Source organism: Drosophila elegans, unplaced genomic scaffold (genome assembly GCF_018152505.1).
Source record: "Drosophila elegans isolate 14027-0461.03 unplaced genomic scaffold, ASM1815250v1 contig_476, whole genome shotgun sequence".
Lineage (NCBI taxonomy): Eukaryota > Metazoa > Arthropoda > Insecta > Diptera > Drosophilidae > Drosophila > Drosophila elegans.
In genome coordinates, this window is record NW_024545863.1 from 8,816,440 (window position 1) to 8,831,638 (window position 15,199).

The following is a 15,199-nucleotide window of genomic DNA, read 5'->3' on the forward strand; positions in this document are numbered from 1 at the left end:
CGCGATATTTGAGATAATAACAGATATCTTTAAGGGGAGGACGACGCGGGACAGCAACAGCGCGGGAATCACAGAGGAGGAAGAGGTACATTTCTTTTATGTATCTGTTTTGTTACTTTTTTATTTATTATTACAAATATTTATTATTGATTTATTATTATTTATATTTTCTAATAGTTAAAGAGGAGTAGGCCTTCAGGGGAAAACACACCGTAGCGGATGAATTGACTATATGCCGATTTTGTAATACAATCTTAAAAGGATGCCTTCGAATTTGTCAGGACTCCTCAGCTCTGAGAACGATCGTGTTGCCAAATGACCGTCCAACTTTCCCTTTCCATTTAAAGCTTGAAGAAGCCCAAGCCCACTTTTAAATTCAACTAAATATAGAATTATAGCTCTTTTAAAGCGCTATGTAACAAATCGTATGTAGTCTTTTGTCAGTGCGTTTCCCAGTATTTTATAAAGAAAACAAAACGGTTTCTGGCATTCTAACATATGAATTTCTGGAACAAGCGCCTTTACATATTTAATTTATATTGTGAGCTCTTTTCCTGGCGGTCCAGCCACAACGACTTGTTTTTGAAGATTTTTGATTATATATTTTCCTATAACTTTTTTCAAATACAATTTTTCTGTACCTCCAACGCCAGAAACAAAAGTAATAGATTAAAAAACAAGAAAGAAAGCATACTTCGGCAAGTCGAAGTTTATGTACCCTTACAGTTATTGCAAAATTAAAAAATCTTTAAAACACCTGAATTTTGAATTATATGAGTATCCAATAAAAACCAATGAAGCTATTTTTCGATCGTTCTTATGGCAGCTATATGATATCGTTTTCCCATTTGAATTCTGAATTATTAAACCATTCCAATGAATTAAAAAGAATAAAAAAGTAAATTTTAGAGGGTATTATAATTTTAGTCAGAAGTTTGCACCGCAGTGCAGGAGACATCTCCGACCCTATAAAGTATATACATTCTTGATCAGCATCACTAGGAGAGTCAGTCTAGCCATGTCCGTCTGTCCGACGGTCTTTCCGTCTGTCCCTCCGTTTCTACGCATACTAGTCTCTCAGTTTTAAAAGTTTTCTGCATGAAACTTTACCAAATAGCTGTCTTTATATTTTATATTTAAGTCGGAAAATAAAAAAAATTATAACTTTGCTGTTTTTTAATATTTTTTTAGTTATTATATATATATATATCGGAAAACGATTTTATATAGCTGCATATAGCTGATTTTTATTATAAAAATCATTGAATAACTGTTATTCTTGATTCGTAAATAACAGTTATTTCTGATTTTTATTAAAAAAATTAAAATATACTTTTGATTTTTAAATAAAAATCGAGAAAAATTGTTATGTTACAAATTGTAAAAAAAAATCACAAAACTGTTATTCATTATTAAAAATAAAAAATAAGAGGTATTTCCCAATTTTGTTTATAAAAATCAGAATTAACTATTACGGTCCCTGGTATAAAAAAATAAATATTTGTTCACCTAGGCAGAGTGACAAACGACTAATTTTTCTTTTGTAAGTAAATCAAAAACTGTTCGTAGTTGCTATAAAATAATAATAAATTATTGCGGTCGATGATAAAAGGAACGGTCAAATGTTAAGTGCAACCCCAAATCAGTTTTGAAAGCATAATAAAATTGAATACAATGTTCGAAGCCGGAAAGTGAAATAATGTATAACAAATATTTTTTAGCAAATAAAGGTAAAATCTGCGAACCTTCAAACGTTAGCGGGATAAAGACATACTAAAAATAATGTTTAAATTTAACGTTTAATAGCAAGTGCCTCTTTCTGATCTACAATGTATCCGTCACTAAAAGAGGCCACAAGTGTAGTGTCATAACCCCATAATCAGTGTCTAATTGAATAAAATATTTGTTTTTATTAACATTTTTTTTCTGGAGCCAAACAACTTTTCATTCTATCAGTAATATCGATAGTTTACACAATCGATATCCAGAACAATGTTTTTCCAACCACACTTTTGACAAAAAACATATAATCGAAGAAATTTTTTGAGCTACTTAAAAAGGTTTTTGCACACTTGTCTTTCTTGGACGTCAAAGTGCTGCAGACAGATCAGTTTACTGAACAAGACCCTAAATGATAATCAAAAACAGGGAAACACAAACATTTGAAGTGGCATTTGATAAACCATTAAATGAAACTTAATACAACAAGGACAACCAGGACAACAAGTTTGAGGGATTTTGGTGGTCTTCGAAATCAAACAAAAAACTGTCGAATTTAATTGAAAACGCCAATTCATCATAGGGGATGGCTGAATATTTACAGTGGGCAGACTCCTTCCCCTTTTATGTAATTGAATACCTGCTTCATTTAAGGGTAATCGCATCAGCAAAGGAAGCTAACAAAATTAGCGACAACACATACCAAGATGTGTAGTCTTTTGGGCGCGTGCGCCCGCCACAAGCATCATTATATACTAATTACTCGAGTATTATCAAAATGCATTCAATCGAAAAGCAATAACGAGTAGCAGTTCCTTTCCCGGTCCATTCCGTTTGCACACCGCACTTGGTCCTGAATGGGTTACTCAAATCTGACCGCAAATAACCAAGAACTCACCCCACCCCGCTTCCGCCATCGAGCTGTTCATTCACTGTTGACTTGACTTTCCGGCGCCCATGGCAGTAAGAGCCACTGAATTGGCAATAAAAAGATTATAGCCCGAAGGTGTGAAGTGTAGTGCAGAGAACAGGGAATCGTACCGAGCCAGAATACCCGAGCACCGCACAAAAGACACCCCCAACGGCGAAGCAAGGCGAACATGTGCTGGATTTTATCGGATTTGTTCCCACATCTTACTCGACTTGAGTGAGGCTGGTCGAGTGATTTTTAGGTTGAGTGCGAAGCCATGTTGCTATGTTTTCTGGGCAACCAATCAGCGAAGACAAGCGAGAGTGCATGTCAGCCAATGGCGGGAAATTTCTGTGAGTTCTGCGCCTATAAGTTTAGGATTGACGGCCTTAAGTTCTAAAGTTTTTGTTGTACCTGAAATAATTGTGTTAAAATTAGATAAAATGCATGGCAAAAAAAATAGTACGCCAAATATAGAGTTATGCATGCTTAGAAAAATGTGATCAATTGTATTTAATGTTGTAAAATTTGATGGTAATTTCGAAAAACGATTATATAAGAGAGTACTTTCGTGAGAATAAATTCTATTTTTTACAGAACGTTAAATTAATCATCAAAAATCCAGTTTCAAGAAAAGGAACCATTTATTAATTTTAAGTAATGAAAACCTAAAAAGAGGTATTAAATATTAATATTATGATAAGAATCGTAAACAAGAAAAACAAGAAAAAAATCTCAAAATTCTTTTTAACGACCATATATAATTTAATATATACAATATATGTCTCTAGCATACATGTTTAAAAATATAGTAATTTTTTTGAAATCATATAACATACTACATTTTGAATTAAATACACCTTAATTTTTAAAAATGATTTTCCGATTATTTCTATGGACTTATTGTTTCCATTCCTTAACTTAGTTCCCGCAATAGAAAACAGAATTTTGGCAAAGTTTAATGTAGGCAACAGTTTTTGTAGGAACAGAGATATGTCAGAGATTTGTCCTTCACTACATAACAAACTTTTGACAACAAATGAACAACTCTCTGCACATGTTATATATATCAGTTTTCTTAAAAGGAATTGTAAAATATAAATAACGTGATACTAGAAAATAAAATTCGTTGGTAAAATTAATGTGTTGTTTAGTACTTGTATTACTATTCCTAACAATTCCTTACCTCTTAAGAGGAAAGAGTTCGAGTTTACGTATTATTTTCAAATGATTTAAGTTCTAAACAAGTCGGTATTCTAAACAAATCATACAGATACGGTTCAGACAGAATCACATTTTGGAGGACTGTACCCAATATTTAAAATCCCAAATTCAGCGGAGCAGTTGGCATAGCCGTAAACAATAAACAGGATGCATGCACTTCCCAAAAAAAAATGCGCAATATGCAAGTAGAAGCAACCGTAACCATTTAACGACAAATTTTGTTTACGCACTTGAGAGAAACTCAAAGGTACTCTAGCCAGATTTTGGACTTACCAATGGGAGGAATCGAATGCCAATCCACCACCAGATGCCAACGAGCCACTTTAGTAAGGCGTACGTTTCCACTCCGTGGAACCGAGTGATTCTCGCCGGGGAATTCGGGCGCTATTTAAAGACAGCCCGGAGCGTCCAGATGAGGCACATTCGCTGCTCAACCCTCGAGCCGTTAAGATCCGAAAAACCAAAAAAATAAACGAAGTGAGCAAGTGTCGAAAAACACATAGTTCCCTGTACAAGAAATTATTAAAATGCTTAACATGGAAAGTGCGGGTGTGGGTGCTGCGATGGCGGGTCTGAGCAAATCGCTCACAACGCCCTTCTCCATTAACGACATTCTAACGCGTACAAATCCGGAAACGCGTCGTATGTCCATCGTGGACTCTGAGCCGGACACGGAAAAGTTCAAGCCCTCTGATCGCGAGCGATCCTCCTCCAAATCACCGTCTCTCTGCTGCCGAGATTTCAGCCTTTACAGTCTGCCTCAAGCCAAGGAGACACCACCGAATTCCAGACAAGCCACCAACTATATGCAGTATTATTCGACGCCGGTGGATAATGCTAACCATCACCAGGCAACAGCAATATCGAACTGCAGTGCCGCGGACTATATGCAGCGCAAATTGGCATACTTTGGATCCGCACTCGCCGCTCCTTTGGACATGAGACGCTGCACCAGCAACGATTCCGGTAAGTTATGGAAAGTCAATGCCAATTACAGCTAATGCATTTTGGGAAACCACTTTTATTCTTGGTCTTTTGTGTACGGTACTAATTTTCCATTATTTTTCGTTTACAGACTGCGACACACCGCCGCCTTTAAGCAGTTCGCCCTCAGAATCGCAGCTTTCACATGACGGCAGTGGTTTGAACCGCAAAAAACGGTCGCGTGCCGCCTTTAGCCATGCCCAAGTCTTTGAACTGGAGCGTCGTTTTGCCCAACAGCGCTATTTATCCGGCCCGGAACGCAGCGAGATGGCCAAGAGCTTGCGCCTGACGGAGACCCAGGTGAAGATATGGTTCCAGAACCGTCGCTACAAGACCAAACGTAAGCAGATCCAGCAGCACGAGGCGGCCCTTCTGGGGGCCAGTAAGAGGGTTCCTGTCCAGGTTTTGGTGCGGGACGATGGCAGCACCGCCTACGCCCACATCGCTGCCCCGGGGCCGGGGCGCGGCCTGGATCCCGCCCTGATCAACATCTATCGCCACCAGTTGCAGTTGGCTTACGGAGGTCTGCCGCTGCCCCAGATGCAGATGCCGTTCCCGTACTTTTACCCGCAACACAAGGTGCCGCAGCCCATCCCACCGCCCACTCAGTCGTCCAGTTTTGCGACCGCATCCTCCGCATCCTCGTCACCAGTTCCCCTTCCGGGCGCAGTTCGCGCTCAGCGGACCCCTTGTCCCAGTCCTACTGGCCAGATGGTGAGTGTGGAGAGCGGAGCCGAGAGCATTCACTCGGCGCCGGAGGATGGCGACGAGAATGTGGAGATCGACTAGGTGAAAAAAGCCATATCCCGTATTAAAAGAGTGGTTACGTTCTTGTGATAGCCGTAGAAGTTGTGTTGTAGTCTCTATGTGTAACCAATAGATGCCCAATAGCTTTAGTAGCCTTAAGTGTTAGTTGTACCAATTGAGAGCTAAATAAAATCGTAAATGAAAACTAATTTGTTGTACTTGGAGTTCGGCTGTCTACTGTAAATATTTTCACCAGGTTTTTCCGTATTGGATTTTTGAAAAAATCTATTTAAATTTTTAGTTAAGTGCCATGAAATAATGTTGCACTCAAAAGAGATTACACCTGCTTATAAAACTTTAGGTGATTGATATAATTTAAAGTTTATTGTTAATAATAAATCAATTTTAAAATATATATGTCAAACTATTTTATATCAATTTAACCTTGAAAGCAAAAAACTAATATTAAAACCCTGGTTTTTAAAATCTTTGGCAAGTCGAAATTTATATACATCTGCAGCTATTGCAAAACGTAAGTATTCCTTAAAACATATAAATTGCGAAGTTTATGTTTAAAAACATTGAAGCTAAGTTGATTTTCAGCTTAATTTTTCGATCATGCCTTTTGCAGCTAAATGAAATCTATTTCCGATTATAATCAAATTTAAGGCGTCCAAAAGAATTTAAAAAAAAATTCTCAGTATCTTAAAGAAAAAAAAATTAAAAAAAGCAAGGTTAAAATTTATAAATTCATTTTTCCGATTGTTCGATTGCGTAGAAACAGGCGGACGGTCAGACAGGCATGGCTAGATCGACTCTCCTCGTGATGTTTTTTTAGGTTGTAAAAACTTTATAGGCACTTAAATGTCTCCTTCAGTGCGTTGCAAACTTCTGAATATTTGGGGCTGGCAAGCCAAAGATCAGAGCGGTAGCCCTAAAAGCTGATTATATTACTATGTCCAAAAGATAAAAAATAGAAAAGTTATATTAAAAATTTTTTTTTAATATACCGATTTTTTCTATTGGAGCTCTATAGTTCTGAAATAATTCGATTTCCATTATATCAAAGAACTTAAAAAAATAAAAAAAATAAGAAAGGAAGAAAACTTCGGGGAGCCGAAGCTCATATACCCTTGCAGCTTTTGAAAAAATTAAATATTCTTTATGATGATTCTAATGATTCTTTATGATTTACTTGCGTATATGTCTAAAATATTGAAGCTATGATGATTTGCAGCTTAATTATTCGATAGTTCCTTTGGCAGCTTTATGATATCGTTTGCCGATTTTAATATAATTAAAAGCGTAATTCCGAACTGCCAAATTATTAATTAGTCAAAAAGAATTTATAAAAAAAATTACATAATAAAAGTGAAATTGTTAAAATTTTTTTTTAAATATTTTTATGTTACAGTAGTCCAATTTTGACGAAATATAAACCGTAATTCTGAAATATTTAGCCATAGAACTAAAAAAAAATTAAGAAACCGCAAAGTTATAGTTGTTTTTCATTTATTTTTCCGATTGTTCCTATATGAGCTATATACTATAGTTGTCCAGATCGTTCCGACTTCTGTACTACCTGCAATAGAAAGACAACTTTTGGGAAAGTTTTATGCAGATAGCTTTATAACTGAGATACAAGTTTACGTAGAAACGGACGGACAGACGGTCATAGCTAGATCGACTATCCTATGGATGCTGATCATGAACGTATATACCTTATAGGGTTGCAAACTTCTGACTAAAACTATAATACCTCCTGCAAGGGTATATATGAAAAAAAAACGCGACAGTAGAGAGCTTCGACTATAGCTTAGCAAACAAGTTTCAGGACAAGCCCCTGAAAATAATTTTAGTTTTAAAATTAACATTTATGCTAGTAACTTCTAAAACGATAGTTTAAATAAGACAGACTTTTCTGATTGGTGGGCGTTTGACTGGGCGTGGTCACTAGAATTAGAATCCCAAATCTCTATCTTTTACAGTTTTCGAGATCTCGTTACGTACTTCTTATTTTAAATTCTGTTTTAAGAATTATGTAAGAAAGGATTAAAGTCTTTAACATAATTTTCCTTTATTTACCATTTACCAGACCCATCGGGAGCATTAGAATTCGAGAAAGGGTCACATGCGCGGGTCCATGCGTTGTTTTATACGGGAACTTAAGCCAAATTACTCTAATAAAAACTGAATACTTGTTTAAGGATTCTGAAAACCCCTCCTAATTTAAAGCTGAGAAGTCTAGATTTTTTCATAACAGGGCAAAAAAGGTAATAAATGTAGAGTAGGGGACATTTTTTCGTTTGTTGGCATGGACACGTTTTACTATAAACAAACGACTTTGGAAAATTTGTATCAAAATTTTTGTTTACTATTCGAATACATATTATGCTTTGATAAAAATGTATTGTTGATACAAACTAAAATATTTAATATTTTTAGAATATTTAATAGTATTTTTACATTTTCAACAGTAAGCTGCGATCTTTTTGATGCCACATGACCTAAATTTGCATTAACAGACGGGAGAAGCTTCTCAGAATTAGAATCCCAAATCTCTATCTTTTACAGTTTTCGAGATCTCGTTACGTACTTCTTATTTTAAATTCTGTTTTAAGAATTATGTAAGAAAGGATTAAAGTCTTTAACATAATTTTCCTTTATTTACCATTTACCAGACCCATCGGGAGCATTAGAATTCGAGAAAGGGTCACATGCGCGGGTCCATGCGTTGTTTTATACGGGAACTTAAGCCAACTTACTCTAATAAAAACTGAATACTTGTTTAAGGATTCTGAAAACCCCTCCTAATTTAAAGCTGAGAAGTCTAGATTTTTTCATAACAGGGCAAAAAAGGTAATAAATGTAGAGTAGGGGACATTTTTTCGTTTGTTGGCATGGACACGTTTTACTATAAACAAACGACTTTGGAAAATTTGTATCAAAATTTTTGTTTACTATTCGAATACATATTATGCTTTGATAAAAATGTATTGTTGATACAAACTAAAATATTTAATATTTTTAGAATATTTAATAGTATTTTTACATTTTCAACAGTAAGCTGCGATCTTTTTGATGCCACATGACCTAAATTTGCATTAACAGACGGGAGAAGCTTCTCAGGCTTCTCAGGCTCTTGAGAAATGACAGCGATCGAGCGAAAGAGGGCCTTTAGATTTGTTTTGTTGAAGTGGCTATGCGTGTGGCCGGATCCTTGCGAAAACCAAAAGCCGCTGGTGATAACCGACTATGACGCGCCCACTCAATGTCGACATAGAAGTGCTTCAATGTGTCAGATGGGTCGGGACGGACGTCTGTGACCCACAAACCACTGACTTATACCCGATCGTTTTGCACAAGATCATACCAGGAGGGGGAGGAATGGTTACGAAAACATAGACATGTCCTTATCAGCACAGTTGGTGGCTGACGACATGAAGGACACGCCATTCCAGGCGGCGACAATTCTAACGGCCGGGCGATGTTTATAAACAAACAAACAAATAGAATCACAAACTGACGCCTAGGATTATAAAAGGGACATATGACCAAAAATAATGTAAACGCCCCGTCCACTTTTAACGGAGGCGGTAATCAATAATAATGCTCCTATTTCTTGTAAAACATTTCCTTTCAGTCAGAAGTTTGCAACGCAGAGAAGGAGACATCTACGACCCTAAATAGTATATATATTCTTGATCAGCATCACTAGGAGAGTCGATCTAGCCACGTCCGTCTGTCCGTCCGTTTCTACGCAAACTAGTCCCTCAGTTTTAAAGCCATCTGCATGAAACTTTCCCAAAAGTTGTCTTCCTGTTGCAGTAAGTACATAAGCCGGAACGAACCGGATCGGACGATCCGGTTCGGATCGGAACAAACGGAACATTACAAAAATAAATTTAAAAAAATGTAACTTTTCTATTTTTGGATTTTTTTAAATTCTATTGGAAATAGTAATAATTTGTTAGTTCAGACTTACGATTTTAATTGAATTCAAATCGGAAGACAATATCATATAGCTGCCATTGGAACGATCGATTAATTGAACTGAAAATCATCAATTATCATCAATCATCATCATCAACAAATACGCATAAAACCAAAATGCAAGTGTTTTAAGGAATATTTAATTTTTGCAATGGCTGCAAGGGTATATAAACTTCAACTTGCAGAAGTTTGCTTTCTTTTTTGCTTCACTTAGAAACATTTTTAAAGTTTAAGAAAAAATTATTACTCTCATCGTTTTTTGAGCTTCTTTTTTTAAGCAAGTTGATGAACCTATAATTTTATTTTCTTGGTGGTACGCAAAAATGTTCGTTTGATCTGTTAAAATAAAAATACCAATTCAAACAAGATTGGGTGTTATTATTTGCTTTAGAGATTTTTTAAAAACTACTATTTTTGCTCTTGTCAGTCTGCAACGGCAGTTCAAAGAATTATGGACTTACATGTGAATTGTTCAGAAATTACATGTAAGTCATCCATGGAAACGTCGATTCTTAATTAGAACTGAAAAATTTGTAATATCCATAATCGGGAGCTAATTCGAGCGACAAAACTAATTCATGAAGTCATGTTTAATTCCTTAACTGAGTAGGGGTTATTTTTTTTTAGCAAAGCCCTCGACTTTGGCGGTAATCTTGTTTTTAGTTCTGTTTTCTAGACTTATAACATCTGTGTCCAAAATAATGAGAACTCTTTTATTTGGCGGTAATTTTTCTAAGTGCTAAAAATCTTTGGAAGTGGGACATTGAACGTGCAGGTCTGGTGACTGCCAGCTGAGAAAACAATTCGATCTTGAAGTACATATATTGGTCTTGGGCGCATTCTTAGACTAAAAGCCCGCAGGCATTTTTTGAATTTGGGGCACTAAAATCAAGAGACAGTTGTAATTACTTATGTCAATAATAGTTTAAGCAATGTCGCAATAATTTCCTTTTCAAAAAGAATTCGCTACTTATGATTGAAATTTACTTTTTTTTATACTCTTGCAGAGGGATATATATTTTTTGACATGTTTTTCTAAATTTGTATGGTAGTCCCCAGTCGCTTGGGTTATTATACCTTTTATTAAAGAATTGTGCTTTCTGGGTTTAAGGAAACTATGACAAGGAATATACAAAATCTAATAAAATATTATATAAAACAGAATTCTCTGGACTTAAACAATATTTTTTTTAATACTTAAAAAGAGAAACAAGAAAGAAAGCAAACTTCGGAAAGCCGAAGTTCATATACCCTTGCAGCTATTGCAAGAATTAAGTACTTTTGAAAACATTAAAATTATGATTTACTTGCGTATTTGCTGAAAAACATTGAAGCTATGCTGATTTGCAGCTCAATTATTATATATATATTTTTATTATTTCTATGGGAGCAATATGATATAGTCGTCCAATTTTGATGAAATTTAAACCGTTATTCTGGAATAATTAACCATTACTATATTTCGAAGAACTAAAAAAAAAAAATGAAAAATAGCAAAGTTATATTTTTTTTATTTTTTTTTCGATTGTTCCCATGGGAGTTATATGCTATAGTCGTCCGATCCGGCTCGTTCCGACTTATATACTACCTGCAATAGACAACTTTTGGAAAAGTTTCATGCAGATAGCTTTAAAACTGAGAGACTAGTTTGCGTAGAAACGGACGGACAGACGGACAGACGGACGGACAGACGGACATGGCTAGATCGACACGCCTAGTGATGCCGATCAAGAATTTATATACTTTATAGGGTCGGAGATGTCTCCTTCACTGCGTTGCAAACTTCTGACTGAAATTATAATACCCTCTGCAAGGGTATAACAATGTTAAAAATATTCATACAAATTTGAAAAACAGCTATTAAAATAATGAAGATGATTTTTTGCCGATCTTTCCACTTGTTTATGGTTTTCTTTCCCGGATCGAGGTCATGTATTTGTTGTGAAAAATAAAAAAATTGTTTTTAATTATTTCATCCTATATATTTCGGTCGCTACACTGCGACCGCACCGTTCGAACGTGGAGTCTTGAATTGATTTGTATATTTGTTCATATGGGGGCTATATGATATAGTCACCCTATCCTGCCCGTTCCGAGTTGTATACTACCTAAATACGTAAGAGATATGTTTATACCTTTCACCTTACCTGAGAAGTGATTCAAAAATATTTAAATTACGTTGTGTTCTTAATCTTAATTATCCACAAAACTTTTAACGAAGTGACTCTACTGGAAGCCCAGATTGAGTAGTCTTTAGAGAATATGAGTGCATTTTTTTTGAAACCCTCCCCATTGTTCGTCGTCATAATGCATGGTCTCTTTGACTTTGAGTTTTAGTTTTATGGCACGCTTTGGAATTTATGTTACCGCGTTGAAGAGTTGAAAAAACGCGCTGCATGTGGTCTTAGAATCAAATCCGTTCGTCCTGCCGCCGGCGGCTTGGTTACTAATTTGTTTATACTGCTCCGCCTCCGGATTTGTTTATGCAACCTTTTTTATGACACACATGGCGGAGTGCTACGAATTGACATTTACTTGCCGGCAATCCTTTTGAGCCGGGCCGCTTATATTTGACTTGTAATTGGTTCAAAATTACTCATGTCGCCCAATTGACGTATGCGCAATCTTCAAACTGCAATTAGTCGCCTCCTGTCAACGGACGTCCTCGTGTCTGGTAAACAATTTTAGCGATATTTGCTATTTTGTTTAAACAGATTCGTAGGCCTGCATTCTTAAGCAGAAGTGTATTTATTGGCAAAATGGAAACTAAAAAAAAATGCCAAAACCGTTGCCCGAATAGCTTAAAGTGTAAACAACATGCCCGAAATGTTCACTTATTATAAATGCACTGGATTCTTGTTTTGGCCCATTTGGATGCACTTTGCTTTAGCGTTTTGTCGTTGCCTTCCCATGCTCCTGTGCCGCCCCTCCAATATCCGACACCGATCCCCATGCAACCCTCGATCTCTGGCTGAATGGAATCGACGGCGTCTGCTGCACACATGTGTGCCATAAAAGGAGGCTGAGAATGAGCGGCGATTTGCAGTCAGCGCTTGGCTATTGCTATGGTTGTTGTTGTTGCACGTGTTTTTCTGCCGACGCGTTTGTTTATACAGCAGCCCTGCTCCTAACAGTTCTCGGTAGAAATAACTTCACAACAAATTCATCAACTAAACTCCCAAATTTAAAGCATGCTTCTCTATTCCCTTGTGAGGTATACTTAAATGCGGTGAATTGTGTTTCTTATTTATTATTACTTCTCAATTACCACGTTCATTCCAGCTTGTCGATTTAGTTTTTATTAAATCAAAACAGGAAATCCTAATCCTAAACCACCATTTTTTCATGTTTGTATTAAAAAAAACTAGTAAAAAAGCAAAGGAAATGTAACTATTTAATCATTGAATCTAACGATTTAGAACCACACATGAAAATAGTATATTATGTATATCATTTTACTTGATTCAAATATGTTAAAATAGTTAAAAATATAATAAATATATCTAGTAGCTTTTTTCATATTTAATTTAACATTTCAAACTTCAATTTTATAATAAATATTTAAATTAAATTTATTGCATACTTAAAATAAACAAAAGCCCATATATTGGGAAAAAAACTTCTTTGGGGATTCCATATTAAGTACCGTGACTTCGAAATTAAACAAGAAATATTAAATGCTGTGATCATTTTAACATTAGCACATGATTTTTTTCCCCATTAAATCTGTAGAGTACTCAATCGCTGTTTATTTCATCTTGCATTGTCAGCTTTACAGAGGGTCTTCACAAAAATGCTATTAAAAAAATTATATTAAATTTAATTAACAATCAATAAAAACTTGAATACAATCCCTTACCTGGATAATAATATTGGCCGAAACTGCGCCTTCGTGCCGATACTTCGAAGCATCATGGATGTTCCGAAAATTACTCCGTTTTCTGCCAAATTTTCAAATATAAATAAAATAAAAAATTTTTTAAAAGTGTAAACTTACGAGATCGATCATCATTAGTTTCCAGCCTTGACAAAAGGAAAACGAAATAGAAAGATTGAGATACGGATCTTTAGTTTAAACTTTAAAGCTATCTGGATGAATCTTGCCCAAAAGTCATATTTATATTACAGGTGGTATAAGACAACAAGTCGGAATTGATTGGTTTATTCGTTTTTTAACAACTGTGCATTCAAAATATAGTCGTTGTATAGAAAAGCAGCTGGGGTATAAAAAATTCGGCTTGCCGAAGTTTGTTTTTTTTCTTGTTGTAGAGTATTTTAAAACCGAAAGGTCTGTTTCCTAGGCTGTTTGTAACTTGATTTTGTTATTTAAGTTTGCTTTTTGTTTAATGGGTTGGGCCTTCTCGTACACAGAAAGTAAAAACAAAGAACATTGTTCTTAATCTGAGAACTAAAGGGGTTTAATTTGAGAACATTATGGTATTGAATTGGTATTTTTTTTACGCATTTACAAAAAAAAAAACGCATTAGTCGGTTGCGCCATACTGGCATTAAATTTTGCTATGTACTACATCCAGATAATAATTCAAAGAAATATGTTCGCGCTCAAGTAGCTTCTATTAGCTACACTTTTGATTACCTTGTCTGGGATTTGAAACCGGGATCTTAACAACATAGCCAATGTTTGATGTTCCCCTTAGTCCAGTCATTTTTAGGACGGAATGTTTTTCTTTAAGGAAAGGCATTCCTAATTGGGTTAATTTTTTAACCAACCACATCAATTAAGCTTGATTCAGGAACATTAAGAACATTTTGTACTCATAAGTTGCGTTCTTGTTTTGAGCACATTTTCAACTTAGCTGAGAACATGAGAATTCTCTCTGTGTAAGAGGGGGAATCACAAAGGGAATTGAAGGCAGCGACATCGCCTAATTGCTATGCCGTCGGGCGGGCGATGGGGCTTGCCACTAGGATGGAATACCTTTGGTTTAGCTTGGTAAACGAATAGACGTCTCCCCGACGAATAACCCACTCACACCCACGGACCACGATTGCTCTGTAAACAAAACACAGAAAGTACAAATGATGCCCCGGCGTATTTATGTTTATTTTGTTTTGAAAATTGTGCGTTTAATTTATAGTTAATTGTTTTTCAGCTTTTCATTAGCCAACCAAACCGAGCAGTGACTGTGTGCGGTCCCCGAGAATTCCTGGGAATCCAACCCACAGAAACGAGCAGGCGAATTGTTGATGATGCTGCTATTTGCGCAAGTTGTTCAGCAGCCCGCCCGTCGAACAAAATGGCCACCCACCTCAATTTCAAATTGAATTTGAATTTCCAACTCAATCTCCCGTTCGGCCGCTGTTGAAAACATCTTTGCGCAATGCCAAATCCGAATTCGATCCAGCATGCAACCACCCCGCTCTCGCTGGCCACTCCTTTGCTTATTTGGCTTCAAATAAAAAATCATTTAAATGATTTCGAGAATGGTAGTCGTAGCAGCGGCATCAAATTAAATGATAAATGTTTTGGCTTTTGTGGTTTCGTTTATTGTTAAAATTTCGTCAAAAAATTTCCAATTTTCACTACATGCATTAAACGAATTTTTTTTATTTTACTTGAACTCGTTTTTTAGACAGCCATTTAAATCGGCAAATGTTGAG

General features: G+C 35.9%; 1 protein-coding gene across 1 annotated transcript; it reads left to right on the forward strand.

The window, feature by feature from the left end:
- The first annotated feature begins 4,188 nt into the window (after positions 1–4,188).
- Positions 4,189–5,782, forward strand: LOC108135859 (homeobox protein bagpipe). The gene is made up of 2 exons (XM_017256760.2): positions 4,189–4,819; positions 4,929–5,782. Exons 1-2 carry the CDS (start codon positions 4,381–4,383, stop codon positions 5,624–5,626), a joined length of 1,137 nt encoding a protein of 378 aa, XP_017112249.1. The 5' UTR covers positions 4,189–4,380; the 3' UTR covers positions 5,627–5,782.
- Positions 5,783–15,199: the final 9,417 nt, after the last annotated feature.